This window comes from Motacilla alba, chromosome 7 (genome assembly GCF_015832195.1).
Source record: "Motacilla alba alba isolate MOTALB_02 chromosome 7, Motacilla_alba_V1.0_pri, whole genome shotgun sequence".
Taxonomy (NCBI): domain Eukaryota; kingdom Metazoa; phylum Chordata; class Aves; order Passeriformes; family Motacillidae; genus Motacilla; species Motacilla alba.
In genome coordinates this window covers 11,618,847-11,635,752 of record NC_052022.1, presented here as the reverse complement: position 1 = coordinate 11,635,752, position 16,906 = coordinate 11,618,847, and the positions used below count along the sequence as shown (strand labels likewise).

At 39.8% G+C, this 16,906-nt stretch overlaps 1 protein-coding gene across 40 annotated transcripts in view; it reads right to left on the bottom strand.

Annotated features, from left to right (window-relative positions):
• The window catches only part of CLASP1 (cytoplasmic linker associated protein 1), a 176,195-nt gene that overhangs the window by 31,153 nt on the left and 128,136 nt on the right, over positions 1 to 16,906 (bottom strand). For 19 of the 40 annotated variants that reach the window (XM_038143229.1, XM_038143228.1, XM_038143230.1 and 16 more), the window contains 7 exons: positions 16,155 to 16,218; positions 14,832 to 14,834; positions 14,428 to 14,591; positions 13,479 to 13,557; positions 13,061 to 13,204; positions 5,267 to 5,362; positions 947 to 1,090 (listed from right to left, as the gene is read on the bottom strand). In XM_038143229.1, coding sequence (XP_037999157.1) covers positions 947 to 1,090; positions 5,267 to 5,362; positions 13,061 to 13,204; positions 13,479 to 13,557; positions 14,428 to 14,591; positions 14,832 to 14,834; positions 16,155 to 16,218 — 694 coding nt within the window. The remainder of the gene's footprint in view (positions 1 to 946; positions 1,091 to 5,266; positions 5,363 to 13,060; positions 13,205 to 13,478; positions 13,558 to 14,427; positions 14,592 to 14,831; positions 14,835 to 16,154; positions 16,219 to 16,906) is intronic. The other 21 variants (XM_038143241.1, XM_038143252.1, XM_038143249.1 and 18 more) reach the window with 3 other exon arrangements.

Here is a 16,906-nt window from a genome sequence, read left to right as displayed (position 1 = left end):
CAACTTCTCAAACAAGATTTGCAAGGCTCCAAAATATGCTCATCATTACCCTGACAATTTAGTGTTCTAATTACACAGCTATTTTCCACATTGTCTAAAGCATTCTGATTATACTGGTTAGGAGAATAAGTAAGCAGTCTAACTTAGCATTTTTCCACTGGCCTGCACAATCTTTTATACCACAGCAAAATGAGTAGAAATTGCTCTCAATTCTGACACTTTTCACAGAGAGTCAAAAGTATTAGAGAATCCAGACCATTTGCCTGCAAGCCTAGTGTTGCAGTTCCTGCTTGCACTAAATTCTACTTAGCCCTGTGGAAGTGCAAAGATAGGAGGGTTCAAATTCCATCAAGTTCACAAGATTTCCACATTAAAAAGACAAAAAATTCCCTAATCCTTGCTGCTCTGGGAAGGGAAAGAAATTTTCTATTTAAATCTACTAACATATTCCTTCAGTGAAATAAAAATACGTAAGAGCTTCACATAAAAGCAAAACATAAGTAACAGACATAGAGTGAGGTGACATTGTAGGTCATATTAAAGATCCTGCAAGCTCCTTAACAGACAGTATAACAGTTATTAAACTGATCTCAATAATAGTCAGAAGCCCAGAAAATCTGTGGTATCAGGATCTGTTCTAGCCAAAAAATCATTACTGGCAGGACTTTCAAAAGCACCACCAACTTGAAAGCACAAACCCCACCAATTTTAATGCACTTTTCAGTAATTTTTTAATCTCTTCTGGTTAGGACTATATTAAATTTTAAAATAACTGAGATTTTTTATTTTAATGGTCCCTATTAAAAGCAAAATCAAACAAAAGCCTCTGTTGCCATATTGCTTCAAGACAACAGTTACAGATAATTCAAACTGAACATCTGCAACAGCTTATCAATGAGCTGCTGTCTTTGGGGCTCTGCTGTTTGCAAGGACAAGGGCCTCTCACCACACTGGTGTTACTGGAGTTCTTGAGGTGGTTGTGCAGGAGCTTGGTAGCACCATCCTGGAATGTTTTTGGCAAGGCACCAAGTAACATGGTAAACTCAGGAGTGTTCAATTCAAAGAGAGAAATCAGGACTATTTGTGCTGCCTGAAAAGAAGAAGAAAAAAGAAACCATCAGTTTTTGTTCTTTGAAAAAAGCATGCATTCTCTTGGTAGTGATCCTTACAGTAAGTGATGTGTGTTTCATTCAAAAAGAAGACTCCCCTACCAGACAAATCTTTGTGATATATCATAACTAATTACTAACAGCAATAGTTAGCCTTAGTTCTTAAAACTTAAATATATTTCTGCATATACATCATTATTTCCCCAGATGTGACGTGTACAGCTATTCACAGCCTAGTGAGAAACTCTTACCATTGTCCTGTCCAGCATATATTTCAATTGAACAAGTTACTGCAAAGATTTACTGCAAACAAATAAAACCAGAAGTTCAAACAAGTATGAACTCTAGGACTACGATCTGTCATTCCCGTGCTTTTTATTTTATGTGTGAATGGGATGAGTTCTCTTCCCACCCAACCTCTTCTCTTCCTAGGGATCCCAAGTTTGTTTCATCACACAGAAAATCCACCTCTCCTTTTAAATCTTGACCACTCAGGCTTTTTCAGCAATAAAAGACTCCATCTGAAGTGGAAGACCAATGAGGATGGTGACAACCACCATTCTCTCAGCCATGGACCAGCTAGACTCCACCACATTTCCTAAATTTAGTAAGTGAAACCGAGGTACCACAGAAACAATTGAGAATTCTATCATTAATTTCACTGGACAGGGTTTGCTTTACGTGCCTCAGAGAAATCCTGCCAGAACAGGATCTCCCCCAGTCTATTAGCAAACACACTGCTCTGCAGATCTGAACTAAGACAATGGAATCAAATGGGAATGGAAGCAGAATAAATCACAGTGTGCAGGCCTGAAAAAGTAATTAGCATCACATGTTCCTAACCAGACTTCCCCAGCAGCATCCAACCTGTGTGGATGCACCAGTTCTGTGGGCTTGTTCCCTGACTTTACCTCAAAAGTATACAAACATCAATAAAAAGAACACTAAAAAGGAAGCTATGATGAAGGACTTCTGATAGTCTGCAGCAACACCTTCTCCAAGGGAGGTGTAGCCATTGACACATCAGCTTCCAGAATACGTATCTGGACACAAAGCAGTGGCTTGAGCTCACGAACTTAACCAGCAAAGCTACACATGCTCTTATTTTGGAAAAGCATACACATACGCTTAGGAAGAGCAGACACTTGGGTTTGATCCTTTCTGGAACTTTCTAAAATCTCCTAAAAATGAAAAATAACTTTGAAAAGGATACAAATGTAATTCACTGCTCTAGGGATAAATGTACATTCAAAGTTCTCATCACTTTAAAGAAGGATTTTTTAGTAAGTAATGTGTTTACAAAGTTGCCATAATTAATGGGATCTGCAATTCCCTGTGGAGTGGAATTCTTCACAGATGATGAACTTGGGTACACAAGCACCCTTCATAGTGGAGGGGAATCACAGTACCCCATTGTTTCAGGGTGCAAACTGCAATTCAAGCTATACTGTTTCTTCTGTCATCAGCAGCAACCAGCACAGCTTTGTATATAAAAACATCTTCCATCCACGAAAGTTTGGTATCATCCTTTTCATATGGCCAACAAAGGAACCAAGGCCCACAACACTCAACAGGCTTCCAAGGACGGCAGCAAACAGGTCTTCAGACTTCATACCAGATGGATCACGCTGCCTCTCCTGCCAAAACTCTTACTGACTTGAACAGAAACACAGTATGTCACTATTCACTCCATTCTATAGATCTAAGGATGAAAGAAGTGGGGAGATAGTTTCCCCCGTGGCTTTCTCAACTCCATTGTCTACCCTCCTCTGACCTGAAGTTTTGGACAACTCTGCCATGAAGCCTGCCTGGTATCCAACAAGGAAGTGTATTTCTGTCCATTTTGATCCAAGAACTTTTAAGCTTTCACCAGCACAGAATTTTCTGTAATAAAAATATTACTGCACACAAGAAATCTCAGAACAAGGAACAGCAGTTGAACTGAATGCAAAGTGACAAGCCATGCCAACGTACATTCCCGCTGGTGAACAGCATGCGTACCCTCGAGAGTTAGGAGTGGACATGCAGATCCTCTGTGTCAGAACAAACAGATCTCACATTCATTGAGATTAAATAAAAACCAACAAAACCAAAAAACCCCCAAACCAAAAACTGATCAATGAAGTTCACAGATTGAGAGATTGCTTGGAGATTAGAATATCTGGAGTTATCAACTGGTAAGTCAGGAGCTGCCCAACAGAGATATTTGAGATGCATCTCAGAGATCTGAGAGAAACCTTCAGCAAAGCTCCACCACAAACACTAACAGCACAGACACTGTCCTACAGGAGTAGCTGAGAGAAGTTTCAGGTCTCAGAGGTCACTACAGTTTTCTTCCACTTTTGCTTTTTGGCTTCAATAACAACAGAACTGTGTCTGTCCTCCCTCTTTGCACAAAATAGAGCTTGTCTTAAGGGGTGTCTGCCAGAATTCTGTATACCCAGTGCTCTTCAGCAGCCTTCCTGTCACCTGTAAATAGTCACTGGGCTTTGAATGAAGTGCTTAACAGTAGCTCCCAAAGCCCACAATTTTCTGTGGCCTCAAAGAAAACAGACCTATAGTTTACTCCTTTTGAAATAAAGCCAAGGACTACTACATCCTGAGAGTGGTGCTCCAGGAAAGGTCTCAAAGACAACACTGGAGTAACATGTCTGCATTCTTTCTAAATTGTCCTCAGACATCCAACAGCACTTCCAGGTTTATTTCAGGCAAAAGTCATTGTTTGAAAGTGTGCCCATAATTTCTTACTTACTATTTAATACACAAAGGCCTTAGTCCCTACCACTGTACCAACATTGTTACTTACTGGCCTCAAAAGCTGGAAGGTCCATGCTAGCTTGAAATCATATTTGTAACATGCTTCAAGTTTCACTCCTGAAATGCTTCTAACACAAGTAATTTTATTTCAGTAATGAAGAACACCAAGAGCAGATTTTCCACATCTGTCATAATAGTTAGAACTGGACACACTTGATAATCCTCTAAGTTTCACTTATTTAGCATATTTTTACCTAATCAAAGGACATCTTCTACAGATAATGCTTCTAATAATTTTAAATCTGTGGATTTTCAGCTTGTGACAAACCAGAGACAGTTTCATAATCTCTGAATTTCTGGACGTCTTGCTTCATTAGCTTACTGTCAGAGTAAATAAATACAACAAGCAATAAAAAACTTATTTCTGTACACAATGTACAAACATTCTCCATGCAACACTCATGCTTGATGATACATAGTCTGAAGAAAGTAATATCTGAATTTTCCCTTGCCTTTGTGTCCCTGTACCATTAGTACAGAACACCAATCCATCTCCTCCAGTGGCACATAACGTAGACCCTACAGATTATCTAATCTTAATGAAGCCATTCTCTGCTGGCTTCAGCTGGAGAAACTCCAGTCACTTCAGAGCCTGACTATGCTAGAGAGGGGGTCTGGCTCAGTGTCAGGTTCTTGAATAGTTTGTAAAGGATTGCTTATGTCACTTTGTTATTTTCCTTATCACAATGCAGTGAGACATCAGGTTCCACAAGCCAGTAGCAGCTCCCAAAGTTTCACACTCAGGTCACTGCAATTCCTGCTGTCCAATAGTTGTCAACTGCTAAAAGGACACAAATGCTTCAGCAATATCTGGTTTGTTTTTACCTAGATGGTGGATGATAGTCAGATTCATCAAAATCTGTAACTTTTTCAACTTGGCTGAATTATAAAAAAATGTCTTGGAAATCTTTTGGCTTATTAAGCAAACAGATCAAAGCTGAGTGGAAAAATCCATTGATTTTAGAAAGGAAATGTGGTCAGTGACCTAGGGTTAATACAAGTCCCATATGACTGCTGCTGCTGCTGCTCCAGTGGACCAAGCAGAACAAGCAGATAGTTGCCTGAGCTACAAGAAGGCAGTTTCCAAGTTACTCAAACATCTATTGGTGATGGGCTCCCAACACTGGAAGCCCCATAAAAGAAGAGGACTTTGTACCCTGATCCTTTATGAGGAACTACAACAATAGAGTTAACAGAAAAAAACACATCAAAGCCAAAAATTACTTCAGACAGACACACTTTTTTCAGGCTCCCAGTCCAGGTTTCTTTACACAGCTAGACAGTTGAGTTGAGACTGCAAACACAATTAGTGTGATTAGTGCACAAGGCGTTCAGGCTACCTGTTTACACTTCTCTTCCAAGTTTCCTTCACCAGGCCCTGAGGAGGCTGTAGTTGTCCTAGCTGGCAAATCCTCACCCACCCAACTATGCATCGTCTGGGTTTGACAAACAGGAAAGTTGGTATTATTCAAAGAAAACAGAGATTTCAACTCAATCACCTAAACAATACACAGGGTATGTTTTTGCAGAAGAATTGTGATCAATTTCTCGCTTCATTTCAAGTAACAGAAACTAATAAAAAAAGCATTACTTGATGTCATCAAAAGAGCACTCCTTTCGGCAGAGGGCAGCTGAAATTAAATTCAAAATTAAATTCGGCCACAGCTCTCAGGCTTACAGATTATCCCTTAGTTCTTGTACAAGGCATTGCTTTGGCACCCTCCTGGTGGCCTCCACAACCACTTGAAAACCTCTGCTGAGGTGCAGAGCCTAGGCAGTGCTGAACTGGGATGGCACTTGCATCTGGCCAGCCAGGAACAGGAGAATTGCATCTCCCTGCACCTGCCCTCACAGATATCTCTAAGTTGAGAGGAAGTTATGGTTAAAAACTTGCAAACTCCTGTCTCCAGTCTGGACATCAGTCTGATGGACCAACAGTGCCTATAAATGCCTTTTATCATGTGATCAGTCTGGGGAAGAGCCTCACTAAAATCTACTCACTTTTGACAAACACAATTATATTCTGAATGCATCACACACAATTACATTCTGAATGCATCACCATCCAGTCTAAGAAAAATATGGTTTTTATTAATAACTTAAGGCACAATGGAGCAGAGAAGCTCTCTCTCATGTCACTTTGATTTATACTAAACTTCAGATCAAATACAGATCCCCTGAGATCAAGAGGTAGCACTTGCACATTAGGCAGCTTGCATTAGCACACGCTGGCACATGGCTGCAATTCTCCAATGAGTAGCTGGTGTTAAGTGAGTTATTCACATCGACTGAGAGTTTGCAAGCTCTAAGCAAGTCTTATTTCAGTGTACTTTCCAGCAGACAATTAAGTATTTGCTGGCACTGAACTAACAAACTATCTACCAAACCAAACCTTCTGCTTGTTCCTTTTTCAGGCCTAGCATCAGATGAGCAAGGACATCACATCACAGACATGGCAATGTGAAGCGCAGTGGCTTTAGCAGTTTATACATAATCCAAGCACGTTAGCTTGAGTACAAGTTTTTAAACACACAGTTCTCCCAAACCACCTGTATTAGCATTTGCTGTTCATACCCACATCCTGAAAAGGAAGAATTTGTTTAACAAATTTAAATACAGAAACAGATTAAATCCATGTTGCTATTCTGTTTTACACAGTACATACTTTATACATCACAAGTCACAGATAGTTGCATTACAAGTGTCAAAGGCATCTCAGAAAAGTGGCAGCAAAAAAGATGCACCACCAAACCACCACATGTTTGGATGACTGTTCTACAGCAGATTATGATGCATGAGTGCTGCTGTTTGGTGACCTGGGCACAGAAAAGACCATGGCAAAAACGTTCATTATTTCTTGAGAACCAGACATGACCCCAGAAATCAAGTTTGATGAAGGCTACCCTGAGTAACTTTGCTCATTATAAAATGGCAGTTGTTGCAAAAACAGGTTTCAGGACCAGAAACATCTTTCATTAACAACTGAGAAACTTATAAACCTGGCATGATAGAAGCCTGAATTCTCAGGCAAAAGTTCCCACATATAAACTAAGAAAGAAGAAGAGCTAGCTACTGAAGTCATATGATTTGTAATGAAAACATGCACTTTAATCTCACTGGATTTTTGAAATGCTAGAGGAAGTACAGCAGAATTATCTGTCACACTGCAAACAGCTCTGCAATGCATCACATAAACATCACCTCTAGACTTGATTTTCAAAATAGAAACATCACCTATACCTGTGTAGGTATGTGAGTGCTTATATAAATTGCACGTACACACAAACATACTGTTCACAGATACGTAAGTGTGACTATACAAATTCTGGGAAGCCATCTCTTCTCTCGTATTAGCATGCACTAGCTCTCCTAGCAAACAGAGTAAGTGCAGAGTATGTATATTCAAACTGCTTTCAGTTTAAGGAAATCCACCCTGGCGCCATGCTCCCAACAAGCACATCCCCATTTTCAGGCCACTAACATTGGGAGAAAGCCATTTTCCTCACACTGCCTACACTAAAAACATTTGGGCTCTCCTAGCTCTGCAGCATCAAATTCAAAACAAACAGAAAATGAGGGATACTATTTTGGAAACACAGCTAGGACACAGAGATCCTTTTTTGTTCTAATAGCTTTAAATCAAGTAAACACTACAATCCACCAGGTGCCTTTTTCCATGTATTACACTATATTTCCTAACATTGACTATGTTTTAAATGCCTGATAGAAGTTCCTCTGGGCATTTACATTGAGTTAGACTTTTTTTGGAATATTCTTTGGCTAAAAGGCTGACCTCAGCAATATGGATGTAGTCCTGTTTAAGATTTCATAAGCCTGAAATGAAATCCTAATGCCTGGTGCTCTGGTAACTTGGCTCATCGTGGAGTCCATGAGCTGCACAAGTCTGGTGCAGGAATACTGCAGGAGTGCTAGAGAAACCTCTGACCCAGAAAGGCAAGGCCTTGTGGCTAGAGAGTACTAAAATAATTTGCCATTCCAAAGTATTTCTGCAGCTGTCCTCTTTGCCACTGCTGCTGTAACAGGCCATGCTCATTGTGTTCATTGAGTGTTCACTGCATAACACCAGCACCAAGAAGCAATGCCATTTCAGCTCACTAAGAGGCTCTGAGAGTGCTCTTACACATCTGCCCCAGAGCAGCTGAAATCAGATGGATGATTTAAACTTCCAAGAGATTTTAGAGATCTCACGGCATCACCGTGCAAAGGAGTTTCCTTCCCTTAAACATGTTTGCTTTCCTGTCACTGGTCCTCCTACAGATATCACAGAAATATTTTATCTAAAGTTCCTTGAGCTAGGCTTCACTGATAGATAGGTTTTGCTAATCAAAGTGACAATATCAATATTTCTGAAGAAATGACCTTGAGGATTACTAGTTAAAGAAGTAAATAAATCTTCATTGACTGCTTCAACTTATGAAGTGTCTATTGGCCTGCAGTTTTCTCTCTGAAATCTTCCTTCTTCATAATTCAGAAACTGTTCCTCAATCAATTTTAGTGAAAAAAATCTGATCCCAAACTGATTTTCTTAAGATATCCCTCGACTTCACCTGCAAAACAGTGGTAGCAATCCAAGGAGGGCCTTCCTCAAGGTACTCTCAGGAGGGCTTCATCTTCATGAAAATTAGAGCAACAGAAGCACCCTCCTGGGCTTTTTGATTCAGAGCAATGAATTTGGATTTTCTTACCAAAACCCATCCAACTGTCTGTATTCAAGGGCAGCTTGCAGTGACAAGTGGGGCAGTTGAAAGAAAAAGTTTTCCTGGTTACATAAGTGGAAGGCAGAACGTGATGTACACGTGATACAAGGCTGCCCATAACATGTAAAAATGCCTTCAGGCTTGTAAAATAAAACCACCATAGGAATGTTTCATCAACAGAGAAGCCAGTCAGGGTATCTGGAGCAAAGGAAAAAATTTCTTCTGCCCCGATATTAGTAGTCCAAATACCAATCAGGCAATACAGATCTTGTTATTCATCATTAAGACCAGAGCTGGGCTGATTAACAAGACTGTAAGAATTGTCACCGGCCCTTCACCAATTGCCACCACCTTCAGGAGGCCTCATTCCCCTTCAGCCTGTACAAGGTCCTCCTAAACGCTAAGATCCTGTGTGCCCTTACAGCTGATTCCATACCCACAAATTCTGGGCACTCATGTTAAACAAAAGTTTCCATTCAGACAAGCCCTGGACACGAGCTTTCTGTAGACATTGGCCAAAGTCAAATGAGAAGCCTTATTCTAATTTCCATTCTCAAACTGATGGCTCTTTTCCAGGATCAAAGTATTTTCCCACACAGAGCCCATGCCTGTCATCCAAATTCAATCAGCACTTTACCTACGTAAGGATTGCATAACAACTTTGCTGGCAATATTACTAACAGAATGGTGAAGTTACTGACTTACAATGTCCTCACAGACCAATCATCACACTACTGGCATTGCCATTGTGTTACTTTTCTGTGTGGGAATTAACTGCCCTTTGTAAAATTATTTCATCAAATCTTAAACAATTTCCAGAGGAAAATCAGAATTAACACCCTGCTACAGCAGGAAACAAATCAGTGCAGAGGAAAGCCAAGTATCTCATACAAGGTTAGATGCTACTGCAGTCGAAATTACAGCTCAGTTATCTGAAATCCTGATCTGTGCCCTGCTCACTGATAAGCTCTGCTTGGGGGAAAAGCCACGAGCTGGCTGCATGTGCAGGAATCACCAACAGGTGCTCTCCTCACACTGGAACCACATCCCATGCAGGTCTCCACATGGCACTGCAGGACCTGCTCCTACCCTGTGTGCATTTTGCTCAGCATGGAAGGCAAATGTCTTCACCTCTCTTGAAGCACTGCTTGCAGGAAGTGAACCTTAAGCTGAATGCAGGGTAAACACCCACAAGCACTAACAATCTTTAAAACAAGACAAATATTTACCCGTAACACACTGCAGATCACCTTGTTTTAAACCTAAAGCTTGACAATAATTTTAACTGCACATAGCTCATGGCTACTATCAGCAGCTTAAATGGTTTCTGCCCTGAAAGGGAATCACATTTTGTCAATGCACACTTCAGTATCAGTCGCATGTTCCTCATAGTACATCACGTGAGTTCTCCTTGTGAAAACAGAGCTTATGTTTTAACTACAGATGTCATTTCATACAGGACCATAAACTGCTTTATGCAAGACAGCATTTTTTTTACTTTTTCTTATCCCACTAGCTACAAAACATGAGCTGCAGTTCAAGTTGTGTCAGATTGGTTAAGTGTGCTCATTAAGTGTGTTTAAGTGTTGTCACAAGAAAACACAAAGTTATTAATAAAGCTGTAGCATTCAGTTTGAAAAGGTTTTTGGGCTAAATTACATTTTTTTGTTCTGTTTTTTCCCAGTGCCTTAACACTATGTGGCTGGGATGTCCATGACCATCACACAGAGTAAGTGGTAGTAATGGACAGACTATCACTAACAAAAGGAAAATCTCCAGTATAGACTGAAAATATAGTAAGTTCTATTCTGGAACAGATGCCTTGGTTGCTATTACAGGATCAGATTTGCATGACTAATTGCCACGTGCACACAGCAGCCACATGCCTTCCTCACTGACAGACATCAGCAGTGTGAGGAAATTTGCTTTATCTGCCTCTGCTCAAAGGTAAACCCCAGACAGAACAGCATGGCCAGCACACACAGATATTACTGGCATTATGGGAGAATTCAGTAACTCAGACTAGGGTGAAGAGGATATTATTGGCTGTGGGACTCCATTTCTTGGGGGAAAGAGTCCCTGCCTCCAGGAGCAGCTGAGCAGCAGCATCACTGTTCCACCAAGTCAGCCACAGCCACACCTGGAAACCAGGCTGCACCACCCAGGAGGTCTCCACACCACAAATGTTGTGCACTCTGGTCACTTGCAGGAGCTCAGTTCATTGTACTGATAATCTTAAGACCAGATTCCGTTGAAAATCTATTTTTACAGACCTCTTGTGGTACTTCAATCACCTGAAGACAAAACTGATTCTTCTCCTTCTTCCCCATAACCTCCACTGCTGTGTCCATTTTCAGGTTGTCACAGTATTTACAGGGCATGGTCTGCTTTTTAGAAAACCACAGATCTTGAAGGCCACCATAATACCTTCCAAAAGGGCAGAATCTTCTGATGCTTAAATGAATCATCTTGATACTAAAAAGGTACTAGTGAAACTTTTTTTTTCTCAAGTTATGTTGCCAGAAAAAACCACAGCAATATTTAATTGTGCTCTTCAGAACATTTCACCTGCCTAGATTGGTTCTTGATAATCCAATTCACTACTGCATAATCAATTTACAAGTCTGTTAACTACAGTCCTGACACAGATAATGGCCAATGATTGCTTATAAATCCTTAGCTGCACTGTTTCTTCTAAAGCCCCTAGTTTGTACTATGTTCTTAATAAAATCATAGTACACCAATGGTATGATGAAATAAAAATCACCTGTGCGGTTGTTTTTAGTAGCCTAAATTAGCTTAACTGTGTAATAATTTATTTGGAAACTACTGGCACCAAAGGCAAATCCAAGTCATATGCAGGTTTAATAAAAAGAATTTTGGTTCAGTAATCTCTTGCCAGGCCCAAGGCACTTGCCCAAGTACCACTCTACCACAAGGTAGAGCTTGCTGAAAGTTTTGCCAGAGCTGTGCAAGCCATTGGAACAGACAGAAGGATGGACACCACACAGTGAGCACCTGCTCCCCACAGCCCACAGGGAACAGCAAGCATCCAATTTTTCAGCTGCAGCAGATGCTCTCTGCTTCCCTTTGCACGCAGCAATGATGACCCCTAATGGTGGAATGTTTCTCCGGAGCAATATGAAGAGATGTTGCTTTTCAATGCATATTTCTACTTAAAATAATTACAACTTCCCCTCACAGCCCAGCAGCCAAATAAACTGCTTGAAATTCACCTGAACTGTAACACAGGAGCAGCTGCTTTGCCTGATCAATTCTTTCTGACTTTGGACATGGAAACATTAAAATGCAAATCCACATTCCAGATCTAAGTCCAGAATTTAAAGTATCCCTTTTTTCCTGAGGGAGACTATCTTACAAAGCAAGCTTCAGTTACAGTGCTGTGAATAATCCCTGCAGGAAGTCTTCAGAAAAGAGGATATTCCTTTTTCCCCCAGAACCAGTCATCTGTATGTGAGCAAGCAAACAGCACACGCCCAAACAGCTTCTTTGAAGCCTTCCTTCAGCTGCTGGATAATGCTGCACACGTGTGTGGCAGCACATTTGATACCCAGCAATCTTTTCATCAGAATCAAATAAAAGTAATTTTATTATTTCCAAAGTTATAAAATTGCATGTTATTCTAGTACTAAGTCAACATTTTATGTGCATATAGTGTAAAGTTCTCATACAATTTTTACATTCTGAAATTATTAAAATTTGGCTGGGATTTTTAAATCCAAGTTCATCTCAAAGCCTTTAACTCCTACTGGAAATAGAAGGTAATTTTAAATTGTGTTACAGATGCCAGCTACATAAAACTTGCTTAAGTCTTGCTTTTCTCTTGGGAGAGATGAGTATCATTAGCTGTCCCATTTTAGCTTGCCTGACACTTGCATTGAGAGCAAGATAAAGAACCAGGTAACTATTACCCAGGCCTGACCTAATTGTGTCAGTTTTTTCCAGGTAGAGATAAACACACAGCACTTAAAAGAGAAGGGTTGAGAGCCCCTGGCAGCTTACTGATTTGTTTACCTTCTTTTAACAACATTATAACACTGAAGTTGTGCTAGCTTTCAGTCTACAAAGCACAAAGCTTTCACCTAAACAAAATACAAACCTAGAGATATTTCCAGAATGCTCAAGAAAAAGCACATTTTCAAACCATGATCTCTTTTTGTATGGTAATAGTAGTTAAAGTCACACACGTAAAAAAATATATGAAGATATGCTTCAGAATTGTGTGTGGGCTGAATTGACAGTTTTGTTTGGACAGTGAGGTATGTAAAATAAGGGCTTTTTAAAGTTTGAGTCTGATCACTGAACTTTTCATTACCTTTATGACAGGTTTGTTTGGTTTTTTTATCCTTTCTGAAGAGTAATAATTACTGCAAATACTTCATTGTCCTGGCTTACCTTTCTCACATCTGAGCTCTTTGGTTCTGTAGTCCAAGTTATAATTCTAGATACAGCAAGTCTTGTCTCACTGGAATTCACAAAGTCTGTTGGATCCATCTGTCTTGCCAAGGACTCAATATACTTCAGGATAGCAACTTTGACCTGAGAAATGCAAAGGGATTTGTGAAGCTCAGGAGTTGGCAAAGATGCATTTTTTTCCATAGGAACAGATCCCACAACAGATTGACAAGACTTCCATCACATGGTGGGGAGGAAGTATTCCTGGCACATGTCTCCAAGTTGCCAATATATTTTCTGTATCATGCACATAATACAATGATTACCTTCTCATGAGTTCCATGCTTGCTGGCATGCCTGACATGACAAGCTAAGACAAGCACATTGATGCTTTAGTGAAATGGCTTTTGATACTGACCTTCAGGTTTGGAGTCTGGGTCTGATCTACAATAAACCTCATCAGAATGTTAAATTGCTGATCAAATGGAAAAGAATCCCTGTCCAAAGGAAACAAAGGAAAGATGTAATGCAACATAAATGAAATTAACTCAATACCTCAAAGTTTACATAGCAGATTTCAGCACACTTTTCTTCTTGGTAACTTTACCATCCATAAGAAAAACTCTCACCTTAAGGATTAGCTAGTTATTGACACAATGCTGGAGAAAACTGCTAAATCAGCATCTTTGCACACTGTTACTCTGCTGTCTGTACACTTCTGTTGGCATGCCTGCCCATTTCATTTCAGACTCTGCTTTGTTCCCTTATCTCTAGAAGCAGCTTGCTTTATCTTGTCTTTAGGGTTCATACCTGGTTTTCTCTCTCCTCTTTTTTCCCCACTATTTTCTCCTAGATTATTACTACTTTTTCCTTCCTTTTAAAATTATCAGATTCTAGAATGAGCCAAATTTTATTGTAATAGTGACCTGTGCTGGACATCCTTTACAAAGGACATGGAATACAGAATTGGTGTGAGCACTGCAGTAGCATTCAAGTTCTTATCCTGACCTGTTATTTGTGTTTGAACTACAAGAAAGAGGTGCTGAATTTTGTGGTAAAGCGCCATTCATATTCTGAAAACAGCAATTTTTGGGTGCCTGTCAATCAAAAAAACCTGATATCTGAGCATACACCCCACAAAACCCTAAAATTAATCCATTATATATATTGAAATTTATGCTTTAAAGATATTTATTTAGAAAAGAGACTTTTTAATTAAATACTTGAAACACTGTGACATAACTTTTTTCTCCGTTATATTCATCAAGACTGAGCCCTCAAAATACACAGCACTGCTGGATTTCTAAAATCACACCTTCCTGTAATCCCAAAAAACCTCAGCAACATTTGCCATCTGAGTACTCTACCTGGTGACATCCAGAGCTTTTTGGACTTTTGCCTGCACAGACCCCAACAAATCTGCTCCCATTTTCTTTAGCAACTGGGTCAGGAGAACAAAAAGCCAATCCTGCAAGTCATCTTTATGAATGATGATGAAATCAACCAGGGTTTCCAGAAACATGCTGAACACCTATAAACAAAACAAGCGTCAGAAAAAAGAAATACAGTTCTTAAAATAAAAATATTCAAAGGGGAAGGGGGTTTACTGTCTGAGTTTCAGGATGATTTTGTTATAAGAGTTTCACGAATGAATGATTTTAGTGACTACATTGCTCTGGGAAAAAATCAGACAAGACATGTCTAAACTGTGTTGTATTAAAACACCACATGTAACGAATGAAGGAAGGAGGAAGGGGTAGAAAACACTTACTCTCTGTTGTGAATTCCACGGCAAAGCAGGCCATGCAACAAAACAAACCACTCGTTAGAACACAGAGTGATCAAGGATGCAGTTTCTCAACAGATAAAATACACATTCATTCAAAGTTTACATTTTCTTCAAACACAATTATTATATGCCTTGGATCAGATTCAGTCTCCTCAGTCAAAAAAGTAACATATGTTTATATACAGTTATATGAACAAAGCTACATGTGTTTAACACCATAACTAGTGAGTTTGTATCAGCAATTCTAAAAAAAGCAGTGAAGATGACACATCACTGCTGCCACAAAGGACATACTTGAGCCCAGTGTGCAACAAACTCCCACTTTACTCAGAAACTGGAATTATTTTGCAAACAAATAATTACACCTTCACCCTTTCTACTACACAAACCTTGGGGAACCAAAGCATTAAGAACTTACAGGTAGGTACTACAAGCTTGGTGAGACCTGTGGGACAGCTGGCCCACCGTATAATTAAGGCAAAAGATGCACATTTTGAGCAGGACCTGTGACAGGCTACTCTGCCTGCCCATGGAATTTCCACCAAACAATAATTTATTAAAACTGGTTTACCAAGAGGTCTTGAAGTACAAAGATTTATACAACTTCTTCTTTCTCAAACTGCATTTAACCCAATTGCTGATGTTTTTACACAGCCATACTGGTTTTCCTCAACTAGCAATACTCAGAAAATGCATGAAATTCCCTTTTCCTTTCTCCCTGCTCCTCCTCAGCTGTCCACAGAAATCCACTAGTCTTGAACATGCCTATGGGCCCTACCTCCCCATTCTCTGGCCCACTTCTTCTTAAGAAATGTCTGTCAATTCATGCCCCAGCCTTTAACTTCAAAGGTCAGTGTTTTAAGGAAGGCAAAGTAGCTATATTAAAGACCTTGATTATGAGAATCAGAATAGTATCTTGGTGAGACATCTGCTTTCAGGTGTACACAACACACATGCCCCAGTGGCTGTGATGTTCATGACCCCTTGTGGACCACTCTTCCCTGTGTATCACCAGAAATACACCCTAGAGAAGTGCAAATCAAACTGAACTCCTGGCTCCAGGAGGTGACCTCTGAAAGGCATTAGGCTGCTCCTCAGGCAGCATGGCGTAACCAGTTCCTAGCAACATGAAAGAGACTGAGACACATGCCCTCCTTGTAAAACAAATGAAAACCAAGGAGATTTTTAAATGCCAGTTTTCCCCAGCAGATGGCAGGGGTAGAAATACAAACCACTCATGTTGGAACAGTGCCCAATGTGCACACTCAGTAATGTAGGAGAGCAAGGAAGCCTTTGTGATCTTACCTTGCTGTGAGGGTCAGCAAACATTCGAGTAAATATTTCACACAGCCTCTTTAACTCCACTCGGCTAAAACACATAAATAAAACACAACATTAATGCCAAAGCTTTAGTTGCAGAAAAAAAAAAATCAGCTAATAAATATTAACAGCAGAAAGACCTAACCTTCTTTATTTCAGTGTTACTTCAGTCACACTTCTGAAAACTTTGTATATCTAAACAAAGCCTTTACTGGCACTTCAGTTTAACTGCTGGGATCACCAGTTTGACACTAAAAATCTAAGAAACACTTATTTTTTAAAATCTTAAACCAGACAATTTTATTTTCTGCTGCTTTTTTCTTCTATATTCTGGATTACAGAAGACAACTTGAAATGTGCATGTTTGCGAGGCACTTAGTTTCTGTGTGGGTCAAGGTCACTGAATCACTGAATCATGCATTTTTTTTTTTACCTTAAACATAGATTTTTCAAGTCTCCTTTGTGTCAAGGATTTCAAATTTTCAAGTAAAATGAACCAGAACTTTCTGGTTATATACTAATCACATCTTTTGGTTTAAATTCCCAGTTGCTTCAGTAGTATCAGTCTAGAATCACAGATTATTAACAGATCAGAACTGACTCAAAAGTCTGACAGCAGACAGGCACATTGAGAAGCCAAACATACAGAAATGGAAGAGACATTAACAAATGGCCAACTATTAAATCAGAAGATAATTACATCAAGGAACAATCTAACTTCCTATTCATAAGAGATT